The sequence below is a fragment of the Phoca vitulina genome, unplaced genomic scaffold (genome assembly GCF_004348235.1).
Source record: "Phoca vitulina isolate PV1807 unplaced genomic scaffold, GSC_HSeal_1.0 scaffold7, whole genome shotgun sequence".
NCBI lineage: Eukaryota > Metazoa > Chordata > Mammalia > Carnivora > Phocidae > Phoca > Phoca vitulina.
The window spans coordinates 57,599,890-57,621,644 of NW_022589710.1; the positions used below are offsets into that span (position 1 = coordinate 57,599,890).

A 21,755-nucleotide genomic window follows, 5' to 3' on the forward strand; every position below is an offset into this window, starting at 1 on the left:
TTTATGGGATGAAAGAACATTCCAGAAAGGCAGAAAGGACAGTCCATGCCAAGGGACAGGGACACCAAGGGACTTCCTAGCAAGTGTAGCTGACCTCGCAGCTGGAGCTCAGAGTGGGCATGGCAGGGGTAAGGAGATCAGGCTGGGGGCGGGTGGGGGCCAGGCATGAAGGGCTCATGGGCCAGGCTGAGGAATCAGGACCCTAGGTCAGAGTTTGGGGTGCATGGGAGGATTTTAGACAGAGGGAAGTCTCAGATGGCTGTGTGGGACAGACACCCTGTGTGCAGGGGACGGGATGCACAAGAGAGGGGCAGGACCAGTGTGCTGGCCTCGGGCCTGTTGCGTCCAGTTTCATTCCTTGACCTTCCTCAGCTGAGCTCAGGCTGGTGTAGCAGGGCTAACCCCAGGCCCTGTTTCCTGCCTTCACACCAGCCGACAGAGGTGAGGAGTGGAGAGATGGGGCGGGGGGGGGAGAAAAAGGCCATACTGTTCTTTGCACCAGTATTTTTAGGCCTAAAAAAGACCACCCACTACTGAGAAGTTTGGGGAACGATATCCCAGCTGCCAGTGAGACACCCATTAATCACCACAGCTAGATTTTGGGAGGTGATCACGCCGGAAGGTAGGAACCAGATTTCTCCTCTGCATTCCCGGCACCTATCCGGATTGGCACGTAGCAGTCGCTGAAAACAAGTGTGGGTTGACTGTGAGCGCGAAGGAGAAAATCTATTTTAAAACTTTCTGAATCTATTTCTTCTTAAATTTTTCTTTATCCTTTCATGTTTTTGGACAGGCTTAACTGTATATGCCATGCTGGATAAGGTGGCATGTATTTAAAAATAAGTAAGTGCCAGAAGTAACCAAACTCAACTTCTGAGTTTTTTTGTTTTTGTTTTTTTTTAAGGAAGCCCAATTATTTTAAATGCATTTGACTATATTTAAAGGCTAACTATATGGTAGATATGACAGTCTCCTAAAGAGGCTTGCACATAGACTGAAGAAATACCACTAAGCATTATGCTGGAGTTTCCTGGTTGTAAACAGGAGCAGGCTGTCTGCAAACCGTGTATCTATAGTCTCAGTGCTCCCCTGGGCAATATTCTTGGATAGATTATTACAAGAATGGTTTGTAAGCTCTTGGCAAGGAAGCCAGTTTGGGCTCACTAAGATATAATAAGTGAATGAAGGAAGGAAGGAATGGATGAATAAACCATGGTTGCTTTTATGAGGGATACGTTCCCTAAGACCTCATATAATTTAATACATGCATAAATCAAGACTAATTTCCCCATAGGAATAAAGTAGGATTTACATCACTTCAAGTTTTGTACATTAAGTGAAACTTTATTCTTTACCATTGCCTTCTTTCAGATTGGCATAATTCATACTAGCATACAGTACGACTCTTATGTCCTCTTTTATAAAGGAAGACTACGGATTTATATCTGGAGATCAAGGATGTACTTGACAGTTTTGATCAGATGGAGAAATGTAGGCTACGTTTTCATAAAGCCAAGCGCATCTGCCCTCAGAGCGTGTTGATCGGAAGGAAACTGACCGACCAGGGGTTCCCCAGAACCGTGCCGCAGGGCTCCAGCTTTGTCCTAATCAATATACAAAAGACATTCTCAGATCTGTGATCCAACAACATCTGGAGGGAAAGCAAGTGTTTCGGACGTCAAAATCAGGACCCTCACACCGCCCCCCAGTGGTAAACTCAACTAGCCTTGAATAGTGGAGGTGGCATTTAAGAGAGATAAATATAAAGCCCTGCACTTTGATCCCAAATGAGTATCTGGAGAAGGACACCAACGGCTGGGATTTACTTGTTTTAGTTAATAGCAGATTCAGTCTGAATCGGTGGCGTGATGAGTCTTCTGACAATAAAATTCAGCCTTTGGTTTCATGAATAGAAACAGAAGATCTAGAATGTTCCTCCTCCTCAAACTTACCTGGAATTCTGTTTTCAGCTCTCAGTTTTTATCATAAACTGGAACATGTCCAGAAGAGGGAGAGAGTAGACAGAACTTGAAATGTTTGTTCTGGAGAGGACTTAGGGAGGAAATTACTGTTTCCACACAGAGAAATGGTTGCCATGTGCAAAAAGACTCAGGTTTGCATTTTTGTGGACTTCCAGGCTAGTCCAAGGTCCTTCCGGTACAAGTTTTAGGGAGTGAGATTTTTGTTTCGATAGAAGGATAGTTAGAGGGTCTGAAGGTGAAAGGGTCACCTGAGTTCAGGTGCTGGGTTGGGTCATCTTGGCACCACTGAATGGCTCATCGGGAACATGGTACAAAAGAGTCCATGTATCTGATTTCCTTTTCTTTTGAACTCTTGGGGAGCTGGTTACAGATGATTGAGAAAAGAGAAAATAAATGACCAGAAAATTAGGAAAAACAGTTTTAAAAATTATTTTGCTAGTAATGAAATGACAATTCAAACAGTAATAACGGAGATTTTACCTGTTAGCAAAAATTAAGGAGGAAAATAAATTGCAATACCGCTGAGGGTGTAGAGAGACTGGTGTTTTCACTCGCTGCCATTCACACTGACGCCTTTTGGAAAGTATGGAAAGACCTGTGACATTGCTAATACTTCCGTGCCAACAGTCCAAAAGGCAAGCTAACAAAAGACAAGATGAAAAAATGCAAATGGCCACATGCCTGAAGATATCCATTGTGGTATTACTTATCATAGAGAGAAAGCCTAAGCAATGTAAACAATGAAAGGGAACAGCTGAAGATGACAGGCATTCGCTCAGTAGAACGTTACGTATCATTTAAAAAGTCCTTTTCACGGTAGCTATAGGGAAAATGCACAGGACAGAACGTTATGTGTGCACCTGTGGGGGATGGCCACCTACAAAATTCCACAGATGTGATGATTATAATTGCATGACAGATGGGTATGACAAAAGATAAGAAGGACAATTTCTTCTTTTGAGTCCAGCTTCACCACTAGCTAGTTGTGGTATCTTGGGCAAATCCCTTACTTTTTCTGTGCCTCAGCTGCCAAGTCGGTCAGACAGGGAGTTTGGACTCAATGGTGTCTAAGGTCCTTTCCAGTTTTACAATGTGAATAGAATGGACCTAGTTCATGAAGAAACCGTATCCCGGAGGGATTAAGAAATCAGCCACTAAGTCTTGCTTTCAGATTTACCCCATCATACTCGACTTCTTCCATAGTCCATATTTTTAGAAATCAGTTTTGAAATGAGGAGATGAGAAAAAATAGAATTCCTTGATCTTTCTCAAAGAAATTAGTGTGTTTTGAAGGAAATTTAGCCATATGTTCCCTAAGTACTTCAGTGTAAAGTAGCATAACACAGTTCTCAAGTCATTAGGATACTTTATTCAAAAATGCCCAAGCATGATTTCAAATCACGAAGCTGCTGCGAGGACGTGACTTCATTCACACAAAACCAAAGGAAGGGGTGGACATTTAACAAACTGGTCTATTTACTTATATTTGAGTTTTTTTTTAAAAAAATTGTCTTTCCCCAGTTCCCTGGTTTTGTATCCCAATCCACGGAAAAATGGTCACTATGTATGTCACGCAGGGCCTTTTCATCCGTAGGGGTCTGAGGAGCAGGGTGACAGACATGAGCTTTCAACACATAAACAAAAGCGTCCTCGTCATGCCCAGACTCCCTCTGAAATTGCCCTCATCTGTTCAGAACTTTCTGGAAGGGTGGCGACTTCTGAGTTCAGACACTTCCTCTTCATCAGGCGGAGCAGTCAGGAGGAGAGAGACTAGAGGAGAAATGCCACGGGCAGCAGCACCAACACACAGAAGGGTCCTCGGTGTCCCTGAAGTACCAGGGAGACTTTCACCACTCTGAGGAGTAAATTTTACAGACACTGTTGTCTGATCTTTTTGGAAAAGAACCCATTTTCAATTGTCCAGGAAGAATTTTTAAACTGCAGGGACAGCCCACAACTAGATTACCTAAAAATGAGAGGAGAGCTTGTGTATTATTTAGATATGCAAATAACGCATCTATCCAGCAAATCATTACATCTTCCAGGCAGAGTCTAGAATCTTCTAGTTTGGCTCAAAGAAGCCTTAGACATACAGCTCCCCAACCGAATGCACAGCACAGCCCGGCAAGTGCTGCAATTAAAACCAGGGCAGAAAGGACAGAAAGTCACTTACAAGTGTGAGTTTTATTAGTACCTTTGATTTCTTCTTTCTCTGCATTTATACCAAGCTGCTTTTAATAAAATACACTGATCATCCTTTGTTGGCCTCTTTTCAGGGAAGGAATTGGGGTGTGAATTGAAGAGGGAGGAAGGGGCGGCCGGGTACCATCTTGAGGGCAGAGAACCCAGATGCGGAGGCAGGTGAATACACGGCAAGAAAGTGAACACACATAGGAGCAGCTTAGAGACACATCTGAGTGCTGTCCTTTCAAATCAGTCACCTGACAATACTCTGGACTTGTTCCAATAAGATTGCCCCTGCTTACCCCTCAGGAAGCTCTGCTCCAGAAAGACAGGCCCCAACCGCTTCGGGGTGCCATTTAAGCCCGAGCATCTGCCTTCCACGCCAACTCAGGGCTCCATTAGCTTGCAAGCCCCTTCAAGGCTGGCTCCACCTGTCCCTGTCACCCAGCAGTCACTGGGATAGAACTGTCGCTAAATGAATGCTTCTTGAATTAAAAAGGAGAAGGGCCTCGCGAGGGTAGCAGATGAATCATTACCAAAAATAATATGCAATACCTAACACGATGAATTTGACTTTGGTGGCAGTTTTTTCTACTGCTGTGGTATTATTTCAATTCTTTGCTACTCATCTCCTTTCTCACACCGTATTGTAGCCCAGAGGCCTTGCATTTTGCTCTTCACTGCAGGTCACAACTGACTACCAGATTTTCCTCCTTCCTCTCTTCTGTGGGATGGTCAGTAGCCTCTGGAGGTCAGATCAGCATCTGGGAGGTGTTATCATTTGGGCAGAGTTCCCTCCGGTATTCGGACACTCAGTCTTACTGGGCGTCTTTTCTAGCCATCTTGAGGTTCCCTTATAAAAAAGGTTTAATATGGGCTTCTTATTGAGGCCAACCACCCGTTATACTTGACCGTAAGCATACTCAACTTGGTCAACTACCTGATTCATCAGATTCGACCCAAGGAACTTTCTGCTTTTCCTCCCAACCAGGTCTCCTCAAATACTGAAGGTCTGTCACCCGGGAGGTGACACCACAGCTTCGTAGGTGATTTCAGCAGTGGGACTGGAAATGGCAGCAACACCAATGTGTGGGGTCCTGGGTGACCACTTTGAGAAGTCTTAGGGGAGGGGCCTTCTAGTAGGATCACTAGACTAGATGCGCCACCCCCCCCCCCCAGTCTTGCAGTAACACCTCAACCACAGGGGTTACGGGCTGAGAACCTCGAAGACACCAGTGGATGTGGGGGGCCCAGCAGGACAGGGCACAGGCCAGCTCCCCTGGGGTTCCTACTGCTGCTGCTGGAATCTATAGATCTACATGGTCCGCTGAGACAAAACCATCACAAAAGAGAACACCCTTTCTGCTCCTCCAGCATGGTGACTGGTGCCCCATGACCTATTAACCATCTCACCACTCCTTTAGCCCATCCAGCTCCTTGCTGGACCTTGGGGTGTATTGCAGGGGTGATGGATTGGTGATAGGTTAAATCTATAGGAGAAGTCTAAGGGTTAGAAAGTTATCACAAGGTCCTCAGGACCTGGGATAGGTGGCAGGCTCCAGCCCCAAAGCAGAATAATCAACTAAGTTTGCCAGCTTCCAGATGAAAGGCAGAATCTGTCTAACCACAAGCTCTAAGCTCTGTGGTGGGAGGCTTGTTGTCCGACGATTCTTTAGACCAGAGCTGAGAGCCACAAGTGAGCCCACCCTCTGGCTGGGAGTTTGCGTATTTGCAAAAGGTGTGTCATTTTTTTTTTTTTTAAACCACAAGGGAAGCATGCATGAGGATGGATGGGTCCAGTAAGTGCGTCTGAGACCCTAAAACTGAAGTGGAAAAAATGGAACACACACCCTAGTGCAGGTAAGAAATAGAAATGATTTTACTGCTCGGCATTTGCATATAGAGACGCGGTGCACACAATACGACGTGGCATTGTTCGTCAATTGATGCAACTCAGTAATTTTTATTGCAACTGGAAGACAATACATCACAGAAACTTTATGGTAGGTCTCGGGGAAAGTGTTATTTACAATAAATGATGAAATAGTTTGTCTTTGGCAATATGATTACATATGAAGAATGCGAAATGCATGTATGGATGCCTCCAAAGCAACACCATCAGGTCCCTAGAGTCCGGCTGATTGTGCCTGCCTTCACAATGCTCCTGCAGGGAACACAGATGCAACTGAACGTCACTTTCCTTCTCCTTTATGGTTCTCCCTTTCTATTCATGATATTATTGGCAGTTTCATACAGAAAATACAGAAAAAAAAATTGGCTTTTGAGAAATTATTACTCTAGTAAATTAGAATTTGGCCATGTAGGTCTATTGGCCAGCAAAGGTCAGACGACCCTAAGCATCGATAGTAAACCTCTTGGTCTTCTGATTGCTTTATCACTGTTATTTTTTTTTTTTCTTCTGTAAAACAAAAACGCAACTCAGAAATGTTACAGAATCAGAGTATAAAAAAATGTACAAGTGTCTAATGCTTCCCAGACACACCCGGATACTCCCCCCCCCCACCCCGCATTTTCACCATGGCAGTAATAAGTAGTAAGTGTGAATAAAACAGCATGAAACTGGTTATTGAATCAGCTATGAGCTTCAATGGCCTCAACACACGTACTCAAGAAATGCTTCATGTTTAAATAACTGAACTTGTGCTAAGTTTCATCTAAAAAAAGGAGGTGGAGGTCGGGGAACTCAGGCCACAGTAATGACAGGATGAAATACAATTTGTAGGTTTGACAGGCTCACCATATCGAAGTCTGTGCGAATCCAATATGGAATATCAGTTATTTGCAAAAGGTAGGGAAGGCTGTTCTCAACTTTTGCAAATGAAATACAGTGGGAAAAACACTGTTGAATATATTCCAAATAAATAGTCTTGATTTCAACGCTAACAAAACGAACAGGAAGGGTACTTGTGAGCATATCACAGTAAAGTCAGAAGTGATCTTTCACCTAGGTCTGATTTCAAAAGTAGGACAGACAGCAAAATGCAGCACCATAGACACATCGGTTTCGGCCGTTAAAAGATGGATCACTTTGAAAATCGTATTTTCCTTCCTTAATTTTTGGTCAGTGAAGCTAGCACTTGTTTGCTGAACTGTGGAAGAATTTCAAGGTCACACGCATTATTCATGATAAAGCAACCGAGCTGACGAGTCTGTGCTTAATTCAAGAATAACCAGTAGAAGAGAGAGAAAACAAGGAGTTAACCACCTCCGGTGCTCTCTCAAAGGAAGAGGGGTTAACAGATGAATTCACAAAGGTAGGCGGGTCTATACAGAACACTGAATGCCATGTGTAAATCCTCATGAAACTCCAGAAACAGGAACACCACACAATGTATATACTTTGATTTACACATTCCGTTACAAAGAAAAAAGACACCATTACAACTTTGTAACTGTGTTAACTGCAATATAAACCAAAGTCCCGAGTTTGGCAGGTAACTAAAAGAGGGTTATCACTTAGGTTATATAGCAAAAGTGTTGATGTATATTATATATAGTAGTATAAATAATAAAAAAGTATTATTTAAATTAGATCACAGTGCTGCATTATGTGCATAACAGTGTTTGATATAGTATTGGAGGGCTGGGACCTACGACACTAAGGATTTAACTGTCAACACTGGTTAAGTCACAATCAAGAGGGGACACAGAGTTCGAATGTGTTCTTTTGGTGGCAAAAATCCTGAAGATGAAAGGAAAATACTTCTCTACAGAAACATAAAAATAAATTGCAACATCTGGGCAGCTGTGATCCACCAGAAAGAAACCGAGTCCCAACCTGAATCAAGTTTAAAGGGAAAAGAGGAGTCACATTGAATTTAACCCAATCCCGTATGGAAAACCCTCCCATGTAGGTCACTTGTACAGAACTCTGATTCCTTCTCCAAAAGCCCTTCGAACGAGAGGCTAAGAGCCCACATGCATAGTGTGGGGGTCACTGAAATGTGAGTTGGTAGCACTTGGTGCCGGGCAGTCCCAGTGTGCCCCAGCACTGAGCTGGGCACAAAAGCCATCTGGACGGTTTTCACAGCCCACAGCCTGAAGTCCCTGGGGCAGGAATGCCATTCGTGTGCAACGGCAGCTTCTAGAATGCCCTGTGGTAGCTACTGCCGCACCCAGCAAGGACCAGACACGCTGAATGCCTCTCCGAGAAAAAATCAGCTCTTGGGAAAAGCCTCTGACACATCCCTTCTTAAAGACTCAGCCCCAAGACTGAAACCTGCAGCAGTCGTCTTGGCCATCTCAAACCACCACCTAAACGTGGGTTTCGTTCATTTGAGTTTCAAATAGACAGCTTTATTTACCAAAGAACTCTTAAAAGTATATTGATTAGAGAGGGAAGGGAAGTAGGAGCTTATGGTATATAATAAGGCTGGGAAAAATCTATGATGCAGACCCTTTCCACGTAGTACTAGATAAAGATAAAAGACAATTAGAGTAGCATAAAAATAACTGTCTATGTGTATATCATTTAAGAAAAAAGAGCTACAGTCTCTTTCTCTTAAATGTGTCCGAGGGCCAACAGCAAGTAATTGTAGATGTCACGGTGCTGATGTGTTCATGGTTGTTTTCCAAAGCATCTTGAAATATTGCTATAGTTCCCCATCTCCCCCTCCCCCCCGCCCCACGTGAGTATGTGAGATACTGGAATGACACATGAAAACACCCCTTCTCCCAGCAGGAGAAATGAAAGCAAAAACACCACACCCCTTGAACGGTGCTCAGGCGATCTGTCAGACTCATGAATACATATGCTAGTTTGGAAGCTAAAAGAACACCTGACGTTTGGGAAGTAATTCCAAGAATAAAGTGAATTACATTTGAGCAAAATAGTCTTTCACAAATAGGCTTGTGCTTAAATCCTCTACTGCTCTTGGAGGAGGGAGTGAGAGAGGGTGCCTCCCGCCCCTTGGCTTGGCAAGGACACGGACAACCTCATTCTGCCATGAATTCACTACAAACGGCCACATACACATCAATACTTTTTTTTTTTCTCAACAATCAAAATACAAAGTTAAACACAATTGAGCCATTGTTTTGGTTATGCATAATGTGTATGCCTCCAAAAACAGAAGAAAAATAGAAAAAAGTACCCTCACTGAAGTTTCCCCTAGAAGTCACCCAGCGGGCTCCTACACGGGTGCTGAGGGAGACTCAGGAAAATAACACTTAGAAAGCTGCCCGATGAGGTATTTATGCAAAAAGAGTGGTTCTGGAGTTAAGAACACACTTTTATAAGATATTTATCTATTTCTCAAAGAGATCAGAAAAGTAAATCACACACATTGCATTTTATTATTTTCTAAAAGACACCTTTGCTCCTTTAGAAAAACGAAATGAGGGGAGACAGCCCACCGCGGGGGTTTTGACTGGAAGAAGTCCCCGCCAGAAACAGTCCTGGATGTCCGCCTCTGCCTTTCGGGAGGGAAGCCTGAACTTTATCCTGGGGGGGGGGGGGGGGGGCGGCGGGGGGGGGGGGGGGGGGGCGGAGCCGAAGGGGGTGTCTTCCGGGTTTGGTCAGGCAACAACAGGTATCAGAGTGTTGCTCAGGCTCCGCGACTGACACAGCTTTTGGGGTGTCAGATACTTGGGGAGATGGAGGGAACAGGGCCCTTCGGTAATACATCCTTTTCCCATCTACACCCGGGACAAATGTGCTGGAAGTATTCAGGTTCAGGTCCTGAACTTGACCTGTCATATGGGCGTAGACTTTTCCCCCCCTCCCAGGTTCTCTTACCAGCAACCCACAGGAAGGACAGCGCGGGGTCCGCGCCAGTTCATTCCCTCCGTCCTGGCTGCTGCTGGCCACTGGGCTCCACGACGGCCCCCGACTGTCCCGTCTTTAAACATCACCATCTCCCCAGTGCCCCCCGCTCTCCCTCACCACCACATCCTGAGCCCCGGTAGTGGGTGTTCCTGTTTGTGTTTTAAAATTCCCCTCCATGTGGGTGGAAGATCATATTCTTTCAGAGATTTCTCTCTGGATCTCTCAAGATAATTTCTTTTAGGCAAAGGTAACAGGAGTTTCTGGTCTGCGTGACATCGTCCGGTTGTCTAAATTCAGCTCTCATAATCTAGGTGGGCTTAATTCCAGGTTGGTTCGTGTGCTCAGGTGGCAGAAGTGGCCGGCCCCTCCTTCCCACTGCGAGATGGCATCACAGGAAAACTGTCTGGGGCTGGTCCTTCCAACACCCATGTCACTTCCTCCTTCGCGTGCACCCTAACTCACACCCTCATCCAATAAGGCCCATTAGCGTGCTTTCCCTTCTTCCGGCGAATTTGCATAATTATTCACTGCCTTTTTGCTAGGACCAAATCACGGTAATGGTTTTCTCAAGTCAGCGTCCCGTAATTCTCTTAATTCTATCATACACACTCACTACTAAGTTTGCCCTCAAATTATTGCGTCATGGTAAACATGGACAGACAAAGAGAAAGGACACACTTTTCAACAGAGAACCAGGGGGTCGGGGGCTGAAGTGCAGACAAGGCAGTTAGAGCTCCGCCATCCAGGCCCTACCAGAACACGAAGATATTTTATATTGCAGAGTAAGATTCCCCAACAGTCAGAATTTGTCCCTGAAGAAGGTTAAACCTTAAACACCTGCTTCAAAAAACCAAAACAAAATAATTGGGAAAAAAACAAAACAAAACAACAGAAAAAAAATTAAAGAAAGAAAGAAAGAAAGAAAAAAAAAAAAAAGAGAAAACCAAAAGAAACTCTAAGCCTAAGGGCTTAAAAATTAGAGGCATAGCCTTTTCTCTATTTTCTATATTTATATGAAAATAATTCATGCTTCATGCTAAATACATTATTTACCTTACAAGAACTTTGTTATTTTTGAATAAAAAAAAGTTTGTGTTTTGTGATTTTTTTTTCCTTTTTTATCTTTTTTTCTTTTTTTTCTTTTTTCAAAGGAATCCATGCATTGTGGATCAGAAATTTCTGCTGGCTACACTGGCTGAATGTGGAAATCACTGATTTTGCAAAGATGAATCCTGATATTAACTGCAAACTCCATTTTGAGGGCAGTATAGGACTTTTTTGTTTTTGTATTTTTTTTGCCATGTTTTTACTTTTGTTTGTCCATCAATCTGCCTTTAATCTTTTAGAAATACACCACAATACTAATGGCAGGTTCTGTAGCTTTTTGTTTTCTCACTCGAATCAAATAGTTTTGACAGACAGAAAAAGATCTGTACCATTATTTTCTTCCTTAACAGCTACTGTAATTTCCTGGACTTGATTTTCACTTGGGCAGTTAAGAAGACATAGCTTGTTTTCTGCATCAGTTCTCTCTCTCTCTCTCGTGTGTGTGTGTGCGTGCGTGTGCAGGGCCAACCTTCAGGCTTATGGCTTGTGGAACATTCTCTTAATACAGAACAAAATTCAATGATGAGCAACACCACTAAAAACTGACCCAGTTTCTTCTCATTGTCATTGACACCTGGTGTAAAAGGAGTGGTCCAGTATGTCCCCCTCCTAAGATGCTACTAGGCTTTCCAGCGAAGAAGCACAAAGGACTGGAGAACGCCCCCCACTCTGTCCACCCACCCCTGCACACTTCATGGCAATGATACCCATGGCAAGGCCAAGAGTTTTCCTGGCACAGCTGGATGCCCCGCACTACAAGCCTGGGTCTGCTCCCGGGGGACCAGGGTTCTTCCTTGTCCCCAGTCGCCTTATACGCATTCACTCAGTGACCCCAACTGGGGGGCCATCCTGACCTTTTAAACCTGAGGGTTGGGCCTGATGGATGATTACTTTGCACACGTGCCGAATGTGTGTTCCGTGGCATGACCGTTGGCGTCCCTGCGGATTCAGCCACGTGTTTCTGACAGAGCTGGAGGAAGCAATGGTAATTTTGGCTTTTTCGGTTTTGTCTTCAGATAATGAAAAGCTTTTGTAAAACAGCTGAGTGTCAATATGAGTTCTATGGCTTCAATCTCCTTTAAAAATAAAATTCTTAAGGGTCCAAAACAAAGGAGGGGCAAATTAAAAAAAAAAAAAAAAAGGAAAAAAAAAAAAGAAAACCAAACCAAAAAAAAAAAAAAAGAAAAGAAAAAAGAAAAAAAAATTGCTGATATTGCCACAAATCATTAGAAATCTCCTGACATGCTAAAACCAAATGGCCGAAAGTTCAAAACAAATCAGTGACTTGTTTTTAATTTTTTGTGGTTTCCTTTTGCTCTTTCTGCCCCTTTGCCGTCCGATTGGTGATGTTATTCAAACAGGACCGAATCCCTGCCAAGTGCAGGAGTGAGCCCGCCGCCTCTTTCATCTCCTCGTCGTCGCTCTCGGGGGGCTTCTCCGTGCGTCTCTTTTTGAGGGGCAGCGTGTCGCTGGGCACCTTCCGGGCCTTGGCGAAGTGCTGGCGCTTCTTGTGCTGGGCCGCGTAGCCGCTGTCCCCCAGGGCGTCCTTGGCCTCCTTGGGGCTGTGTTTGCGGTCGTCCTCCTCCGTGTCGCTGTGGCTCTCGTGGCTCTGGAAGCTGCCCTCGCTGCCCTCGCTGCCCTCCTGGCTCCCCTTGGGGGCGAACTCGTAGTGGTCGTCGGCCGAGGAGGAGGAGACCGAGTCGCTGGCTGGCGAGGTGCTCCTGGCGTTGGACTTGGCACTGCTGTAGTTGTGGTCCTCCTTGGGGTCGCCGCTGACCACCGGGGAGCCACACGACGGCTCGCTCTCAGTCCGCAGCCGGCAGCCGCCCAGGCCGTTCCTGCGGACGGGGCGGCGGGGAGGGGACACAGAGAGGACACAGGTTAGCCCCCCGCGCTCACGCCTGCGGCCCCCTGACCCGCAGCCCGGCGCTCTGCCCGCCTGGGGCCCTGCAGGCGGCCCTGCTCTGCAGACAGCGCCCCAAATCCCGAGCCCCGGCCTCCCCGCTCATGCCCCGCTCGCCCGCATTCTCCCTCGGCTTGGGCAGAGACGGCAAACCACTCTCTTCTGCGGTGACGGCGGTGGAGGGCCACCTCTTACATTAAACCAGAAAAATCAAGCCGGGCTTGGTTTCGCACGCCCGCCAACACCATGGGGTAGGCTCTGCCAGCCTGCCTGGGTACTTCAGGGGGACAAGCCCGCTCTCTGCCAGAGCTGCGACATTAGGAGCCTCTTGTCAGGAGATGAAACCCAGGGTTCAGCAGAAAGGGCCACCTGCTGTGTGGTGACAGCGATTCACTCGCGCCTTCCCTCCCTCCCTCGTTCATCCTGCAAATATTCGCTGAACACCCCACATACAGACGCATGGTCTTAGGGAGGGTCCCCAGGAGGCATCCGTGGCGGGATCAGATACAGACACTGTCACAAAGATGCTTAAAGTTGAACAGAGAAGCAAGTCGTGGTCACACCACAGGTGAGAGAGCAGTAAGCTGCCACCTACTATACTCACCACCTGCCAAATGCCACGTGCCATCTGCCAGGATGGCTGCATTTAACTCTGTAAAGCAGTGCGAGCATCCCTATTTTACTGACGTTGGAAGAGGGTCTGGAAAGCCACACAGCTAATACGTAGCAGAGATGGGATTAAGACCAAAGTCTGATTCTTTTTTTTTTTTTTTTAAGATTTTATTTATTTATTTGAGAGAATGAGATAGAGAGAGACAGCATGAGAGGGGGGAGTGTCAGAGGGAGAAGCAGACTCCCCGCTGAGCAGGTAGCCCAATGCGGGACTCGATCCCGGGACTCCAGGATCATGACCCGAAGGCAGTCGCTTAACCAACTGAGCCACCCAGGCGCCCCAAAGTCTGATTCTCAAGATGGGCTCTTAGTGCAATCTGATGGACTCTCGCTGTTTTTCTGATTTCCCTATAACTAGGTCCCTTCCATACACTCCCATCAGAAGCCCACACCACTTACCACAGCACGGATTACTGTCTCGTGTCTTTACGCCTGAGTGATGAACTGAGCTCCCTGTGCTTCCATACTGGCAAAGGGGAGGGTAACTGCACCCACTTCGTTGTGGGGCTGAGGACGGGGGACCAGTGCCTGGCCCAAGGGTGAGGACTATGATGTTCATTCCTGCTTCGGCCACACATTCCCAGGGGTGGGCACTGAGAGGACACAGTAGGTGCTCAGAAGAGGTGGTGATGAGAGAGGAATATGCACAGGAGAAAAGGGGTATTTGCAGCTGGAGGGGATAGACGGAGGGCAAGAAAAAGGTCTGCGGAAGACATGGCATCTGACCTTGGACATGAGGGCTGAAGGTTCTGGGCAGGGAGGAGAGGTGTTCTACTGCACCATGTTGACCCCGTGTCCTGTAAGCCTATCCACCTGATGATGCACTTCTAGGAGCTCTGGGGAACATGAGCACACTTTTCCTTCCTTCCTTCCTACACACGCCCAGCTCTACGCTCTCCTACCATGTTCCCTCCACAGACAGCACGTCCCACCTCTGTATGAGCTGTGTGATGCCTTGTTCAATGTCTGTGTGCTTCCCATTGGAGTGTTAGCTCCACAAGACAGGGCCCAGTCATGACATGTCCTCCAGCACCAGGCGCAGAGTGGACACACGAGATAGACTGAGCAAGGATAGGAGCAGATGGAACTGTGTGGCAGAGAGCATGAAGTTTGGGAAGATACTGTGGGTCTCCCCCAACATGCCTTACTGGATACTCCCCGAACATATGGCATCTATGGAAAGCCTATGGGGTTGGGCCCAACGAGAAGATTCGGTCACGAGCTGTTACCCTCTCTTTCCTGCCATCTCTATGGGCCCTGAGGCTCAAGAAGACCCTGGTTGCAGCCCAGGGAGAAAGTGAAAGGGGAGGAGAGTCCTTGGTGTAAATGGTGTAGCAGGGGAGTGGAGCCAAGGAGTCTCCCTCCTGGTGTTCGAGGCCCTGCAGTGGGTGCTCTGCTAAATCTAAGCGGGTGGTGAGAATTCCCACTGAAATATGCACCAGCAAAATGCATGAGGGCCATTATCCAAACCCAACCTTTGCTACATGCCTGGAGATCATCAAAATCAACCCCAGCAATGACAGCGCTGCCCAACAACAATTAATTTGCACTATGAAGTCCTAGCAGTCTCCAGAACGGCCCCAGGCTGTGTCCTGCACGCTGTGATCCCAGAATCCACAGCACCTCCGCCCAGCCCTTCTGGAAAGAGCCTGGCTCTCAAGACAGACAGGCTTCTGTTCACAGCCCAGCCCTGCTTATTAGTGACCTGCCGTGGGCTCATCTCCCTTACAGGGCGGGGTGATGATGAAATGAAAAGTTCCAAGCGCAGAGGATGGCTTCTTCAGTGGTGCTTGAGAATTCTGCCTTGGTTTCCTCTGTTGCCATCAGACGGCTCACCACTGCTTCTTATGGCTGTGACATGCTTACCTGAGCACTCGTTTTCTTTCTATTCTGGGTCGGGAGGCTTATGGGAACACGGCATAAAGGAAGAGGAAAGAGGACCCGAGAGAGGGATGCCTCAGGGGCTTGCCTGTAAACACAGCCCCTGAGCTTTGGGGAATGGCCCCTGCGATATCTATTTTCTGCAGACTTTCTGTTTCTTGGCTCTGTCTTGGGTGCATAGAAGTGGCTAGGAAAAGATTACTTTGAGGTGTTTCCAAATATGAAACTCAATAAATGTAACTAATTGCACAGGTAGCTATTAATAGTTATTAAACAAATGAAATTGAAAGTCTCGGATAATGGTTCTCTTGATCTTTGTTGTTTCAGGTAACTGCTGTAAAATGCAAAATAATCGGTCTACTGAACTGGCATAAAACAGTCTCAGAGTGAAGCCCACGACACTTGGAGAGTAAACTGGGCTATGGCTGGCTTTTAGAAAATCAATTTAGTTCTGAATCCTCATTTGTTAACAACATGGGGCTTATAATTCACTTCACTACCACAGTTAAGCAGAACAGGCTACCTCGGAACACAGAGAGAAAGAGAGAGGGGGAGAGAATCATGGGAGCAAGAGTATGAAATTTGGCAAAAATTAGCCAAAAGCTAATTCTTACTGAATCTAGGTGAAAGGCATATGGTGTTCATTGTGCTTTTCTTCTTTCCCACAGGTTAAGACATTTTTTTGAGTAAAAAGTTTGGAGTAGGGCGTGGGAGATATATGAGATATATGCTAGAATGACAGCAAGGACAGAACATTCTAGTTCCAAACTATTACAAGAGGAAAGGTTCTGGGCCTGAGAACTTCTCTTTCTTAAAGGAGATAAACAAGCCTGAGAGAAGTACTAAAGACACACTACAGTCAAATGGAGAACAGAAGAGAAAATCACTTTGATAGTCCATGAATTAAATGTTATGTAGGGCAAGGTCTCTGGTACCACTTGGAATCATGCTGCACGCCAACAGGGATTCCATAATCCACACGCTGGAACACTGGCTTAACTCAACGAACCGTTTTGCAGATTAAACAAACAGAAAGTAAGGAAGTCCCATGACTGGTCCACGGTGCCCCAATTAGTTCTCAAAGACAGCTCAAGCAGGAATTTGAAATATCTTTCTGTCTCTCTCAGGTAAGGAAACCAATACACCCATTGACCGTATTTCTGGATAAAAACAGGTATGCAGACGTTAAGTTCAGGGAGCAGGAATTAAAATATAAATGTATCTCTCTCAGTGGATAAAATTAACTTTCCCTAAGATTGCAGCATGGGCGCATAATCCATAAATTACACACAACTCGGCAGGGAGTGACAAGCTCCTTCAATTATGAATAACTTGATGCGATGTTCGTGGTGGCACAAGGCTGCCAGGGGCCGTCATTACGGGGCGCCACATACTTAGAAGGAACCAGTCATCCCGAATATGCTGGAAGGTAAGTAGCTAACCACCTCTTCAAAAATCATTCATTGAAATGAACATGGGATACGTGAGAAATGCCTGCCATTCTTCAGGTGTAGTTGAGCTTACATGTACCACCACTCACAGCAGTCATGTTAATTTCAAAAACCTGGTATTCATTCTCTCGTCAAACTGATGGGCAACAGCAAACATAAAAGGTGAGAAATCACATTAGTTCAGGCCGAGAATGAGCAGTGCTTGCAACTAACAAGTCAAAGTACGGCTTCTAATGAGACATGGCCATTTTGCGGTCTCCTCTCTTGGTTCATTATTGGTCTAACCATATGTATCACCTCCACCTTGCACCTGGGCCCAAGGGTTTTCTCTGGAACTGATGGTTTTAAACCTAGAGACCAACATTTAGGGTGAAGTGGTCCTCTCAAGGGACTGACTTGAGAACTCTGGACTTTTGTCAAGCGTGCAGTTAATGGGATCCTGAAGGCTAGAACTGGAGCCAGTGCAGTGATTCTGTCTAAAACCAAACACAGGTAGAAAGACAACGGAAGACAAGAGATGGCTGGGGGCTTTCACTTCCAGCTGGCTGGGGGCTTTCACTTCCAGCCGGGAGGCAGAGAAAACATCTGGAAGGCACTCTTCCGACTATCACACAGAAGATCTTGGACGAAGTACAGCAACACAGTTTTAAGTCACTGCTGTGTTCCCAGTGAAGCCTTCACTGGAAAAGGGGACTCTTAGAAACCCATGCAAACACACGTGTAGCAAGAGAATGTCACATACACACAAAGTTAAAAAATAAAGGGACAAAATCTGAAATGGGAGCAGTAGGCAACCAAGAAAGCCAGGGTTTCCCCAGAGCAGACACCAGCACTGTGACAAGGGCCCGAACTTATGGTGATGGGGACAGAGGGGCAGAAGACTGACTGGCAGCTGCTGTGGCTCCTCAAAGGGGATTAAGGTGGCCTCAGGTGTACTGGTCCCTAGGTACCCAGCGTAAGTTTTTTTTTTTTTAAAGATTTTATTTATTTATTTGAGAGAGAGAATGAGAGAGAGAGAGAGCATGAGAGGAGGAGGGTCAGAGGGAGAAGCAGACTCCCTGCCGAGCAGAGAGCCCGATGTGGGACTCGATCCTGGGACTCCAGGATCATGACCTGAGCCGAAGGCAGTCGCTTAACCAACTGAGCCACCCAGGCGCCCACCCAGCGTAAGTTTTGAAAGCAAATCCTCTCTTCAAGAACACAACCTGAATTTCAGCCATCAGGATTCCCCCATATTACGGTTAATCAAATATTCAAGTAGAAAACTCATAACCTAAAATCATCAAACATACCAGCAAGCAGGCCACTAGGAATGTATAAATGTAAAAATGTCATGTAAATGAAAAAGCTAAGACGTCTGAATAATGATAATCTCAATGAGGTCCTAGGGAAAAGTAACTTGCCCATCACAGGCAGACAATGGGGCTAAAAGCCAGCCTTAACCTCCGCTCCAGATGGGACGCAAAATAAGAAAAGCATCCCCTGAGATTTTTTAACCACAAGCCTTGAGTCTTGTGGGGATGAGGCCAGAATTTGGGTCCACTGTGTGGACCCAAAGGCTTTAAACTAAATTTAATTTAAAGTGCCCAATGGTGCCTACTAGAAGAAAATACAAATCCTTTCTGGAAGAACAGTCTTTAATCTCAGGCCACAATGAATTCCCACAGATAAGACTTTAAGGAACATAGGTTCATAATAATAATAAAAAAAAAACCAATTGAACACAAATAAGCCGCCATAAGGCAGAGACAACAGAAAAACCAACTATAGAATCTGAACTGTAAAGCTGACAAATATTGAAGTAGGTAGGTACACGATGTCAAGCATGTGTACAGAAATAAAAGAGGGAACTGAAAAGTATCAGAAAGGAAGAATAGATTATGAAATCTAAGTAGACAGATTTTGGAAAGCATCAGAGTTGCTTGAGATGAAAAAAGTATAATCCCTGAAATTAACCTCAATGAAGCTGAAGGAGAAAAATTAGTTTAAAAAAAAAAAAAAAAAGAGCAGTGAATTGGAAGATGAATCTGAAGAGACTACATACCATGCAGCAGAGACAAAGAGAAATATGGAAGACTGGGCAATGTGGAATACAGTAAGAAGACCCAATGTAAATCCAACTAGAGTTCCAGAATGAAACAGAACATGGGGGCGAACCCAACGCCTGAAGAGAAAACGGGCTGAGAATTTTCTCATTTTGATGAAAGGTACCAATCTTCAGATTTAACCAACAAATCCCACAGAAGGTAAGTAAAAAGAAATGTGTATCTGGAAACATCATAGTCGAACTGTAGACATTTAAAAAAGGGAGAGAGAAGACTTAAAAGTAGCAGAAAGAAAACACATCACCTAAAGAGGAGTATCAGTGGGGAGCCTGGGTGGCTCAGTCAGTTGAGCCTCTGACTCTGGATTTCGGCTCAGGCTGTGATTGCAGGATCCTGGGACTGAGCCCTGAGGTAGGGCTGAGCCCTGGAGGTGGGCTCTGTGCTCAGGGGAGCGTCTGCTCAGGATTTTCTCTCTCCCTCTGCCCCTCCCCCCATGCATGCACTCTCTCTCTTTCTAAAATAATAAAAATAAATCTTTAAAAAAAATAAAGAAGAGTACCAGTTAAGATAAAACAAGCAAAATAGATGAAAGTGGAAAAATATTCTCAAAGTGAGAGAGGAAGGAAAGAATGGTCAAACTAGAACTGTATGCATTGTAACATTATCTTCTAAGAAAGAAGGCAAAATAAGTATGTTTTCAGACAAGATGTCATTAGGGCTTTAACTAAAAGCAGATACTCAGTATAAGGAACTTCTTAAGAATATATTTCAGGAAAAAAGGAAAATGAAGGTCTGAGATGCAAGAAGAAATGATAAGCAAAGAAAATGTAATCAAGTATTGACTGAACAGCATAATGATGATGATGACTAAGTGACTTAAAAAAAAACTGAAATAGAACCAAAGTACTGGACAAATGTAACACATCATTTGGGAGGCAGAGAAGAACAGTTAAAGCATTCCAAGGGCTTTGTATTGATCAGGAGGTTAAAAGTATTGATTAACTTTAAACATTTTAAAATATTCATGTTACAAGTTCTGGGATCAACACTAAAAGAAAAGAAACGAAATGTATAATTTCTAAACCATTAGAAGGGAAAAAAATGAGGAATGGGAGACTCTTGATCGATTTAAAATAATGCAAGAAACGAAAAAGAATCTGGAAATAGCAGAGCAAACAAATACAAAATAAAATGGTAGAAATAAATCCAAATATGTTATTAAAAAGGGGCTAAAAATCTTCACTAAATGGTAAAGATCATTAACACAGAATTTAAAAAAAAAAGCTGTTTCTAAGAGAAAAACCTAAAACACAAAGACAAAAAAAGGTTAAAAGTAAAAGGATGGAAAATGTTGTCTCATGCCATGCTGGTGTAGCTATATTAAAACCAGAGAAGACAGATTTTTAAGGCAAAAATCATTACTACAGATAAAGAGAGTCATAAAACATTCATAAAGGTTCAGTTTACCAGGAAGATACAACAGTTCTTTTTTTTTTTTTTGAAGATTTTATTTATTTATTTGACAGAGAGAGATACAGCGAGAGAGGGAACACAAGCAGGGGGAGGGGGAGAGGGAGAAGCAGGCTTCCCGCGGAGCAGGGAGCCCGATGCGGGGCTCGATCCCAGGACCCTGGGATCATGACCCGAGCCGAAGGCAGACACCTAATGACTGAGCCACCCAGGCGCCCGAGATACAACAGTTCTAAACATGGATACCTCCACTAAGATAGCTTCAAAATATACACAGCCCAAACTGAAAGAGCTACAAGGAGAAACGGTCAAAATCCACATTGTAATGGGAGATTTTAAATACATCATTCTCAGTATTCAATTGATCAAGTGTGCTCCCCCACAACAGGGTTAGTAATGCAGATTTGATCTAACGGACATATACAGAACATGTGTTAGTAATGAAGACGACATATTATTTTGAAGCACACATAGAATATTTATAAAAACCAATGTATACTAGATCATATAGCAAGTCTCCCCAAATTTTGAAGAAGCGGTATCTTACAGATCAACTCCCTGACCACAAATGCCTGGTAGTTAAGAATCAGTGTTGAAGAGGTAACTAAAAACCAAAATAACAAACAATCACCTTCTCCTCAGTTTGAAAATTTAAAAACATGCTTCCAAAAATACCTGTGAGTCAAAGAAATCAAAATGGAAATTAAAAAATACTTTGCACTGTTAATAATGAAAATAAAAGATATCAAAACTCATGGGATACAACTAAGCAGTAGTTTCAAGGAAATTATAACCTTAAACTTTTATAGAAAAAGAAGAAAAGTTTAAAAATGAAAGTAACCAATCCAGGCAAAGAGAAAAAGAATAAACCTACAAAAAGAAAGCCAATTATAAATGAAGGAAAAAAAACCAAAAACAAACAAAAAAAACCAAAACCCCAAACCAAAAAACCCAAAAGTTGACTTTGAGAGGAAAGCCAAAAAACTATGGCAAGATTAAGCAAGAAGAGTGACGTTAAAATGAAATAAGGAACGAAAAAGGAGCATAACTACAAAAGTATTTTAAAAGACGGCAGACACGTTATGAATAACTTTCCGCCAATAGACCTGAAAACTCTGGTGAAGTGGACAAATCCCTACAGTTACCATAATGAATTCAGAAAGAAATTAAAAATAAGCCATACTCTTCTTGTGGCATTTCCTTCTCTCCCTCCTACCATAAAGCATAACCTATTTCTGAGTTTCAGAATTGCCTTCAAAGAACATGATTTCA

The 21,755-nt window shown here is 44.5% G+C and overlaps 1 protein-coding gene across 8 annotated transcripts in view; it reads right to left on the reverse strand.

Moving 5' to 3' along the window:
* Positions 1-9,647: 9,647 nt before the first annotated feature.
* FOXN3 (forkhead box N3) overlaps positions 9,648-21,755 on the reverse strand; it is a 386,804-nt gene continuing 374,696 nt past the window's right edge. For all 8 annotated transcript variants that reach the window (XM_032405758.1, XM_032405762.1, XM_032405756.1 and 5 more), the window contains one exon: positions 9,648-12,899. In XM_032405758.1, the coding sequence (XP_032261649.1) occupies positions 12,353-12,899 (547 nt within the window). In that variant the 3' untranslated portion in view covers positions 9,648-12,352. The remainder of the gene's footprint in view (positions 12,900-21,755) is intronic.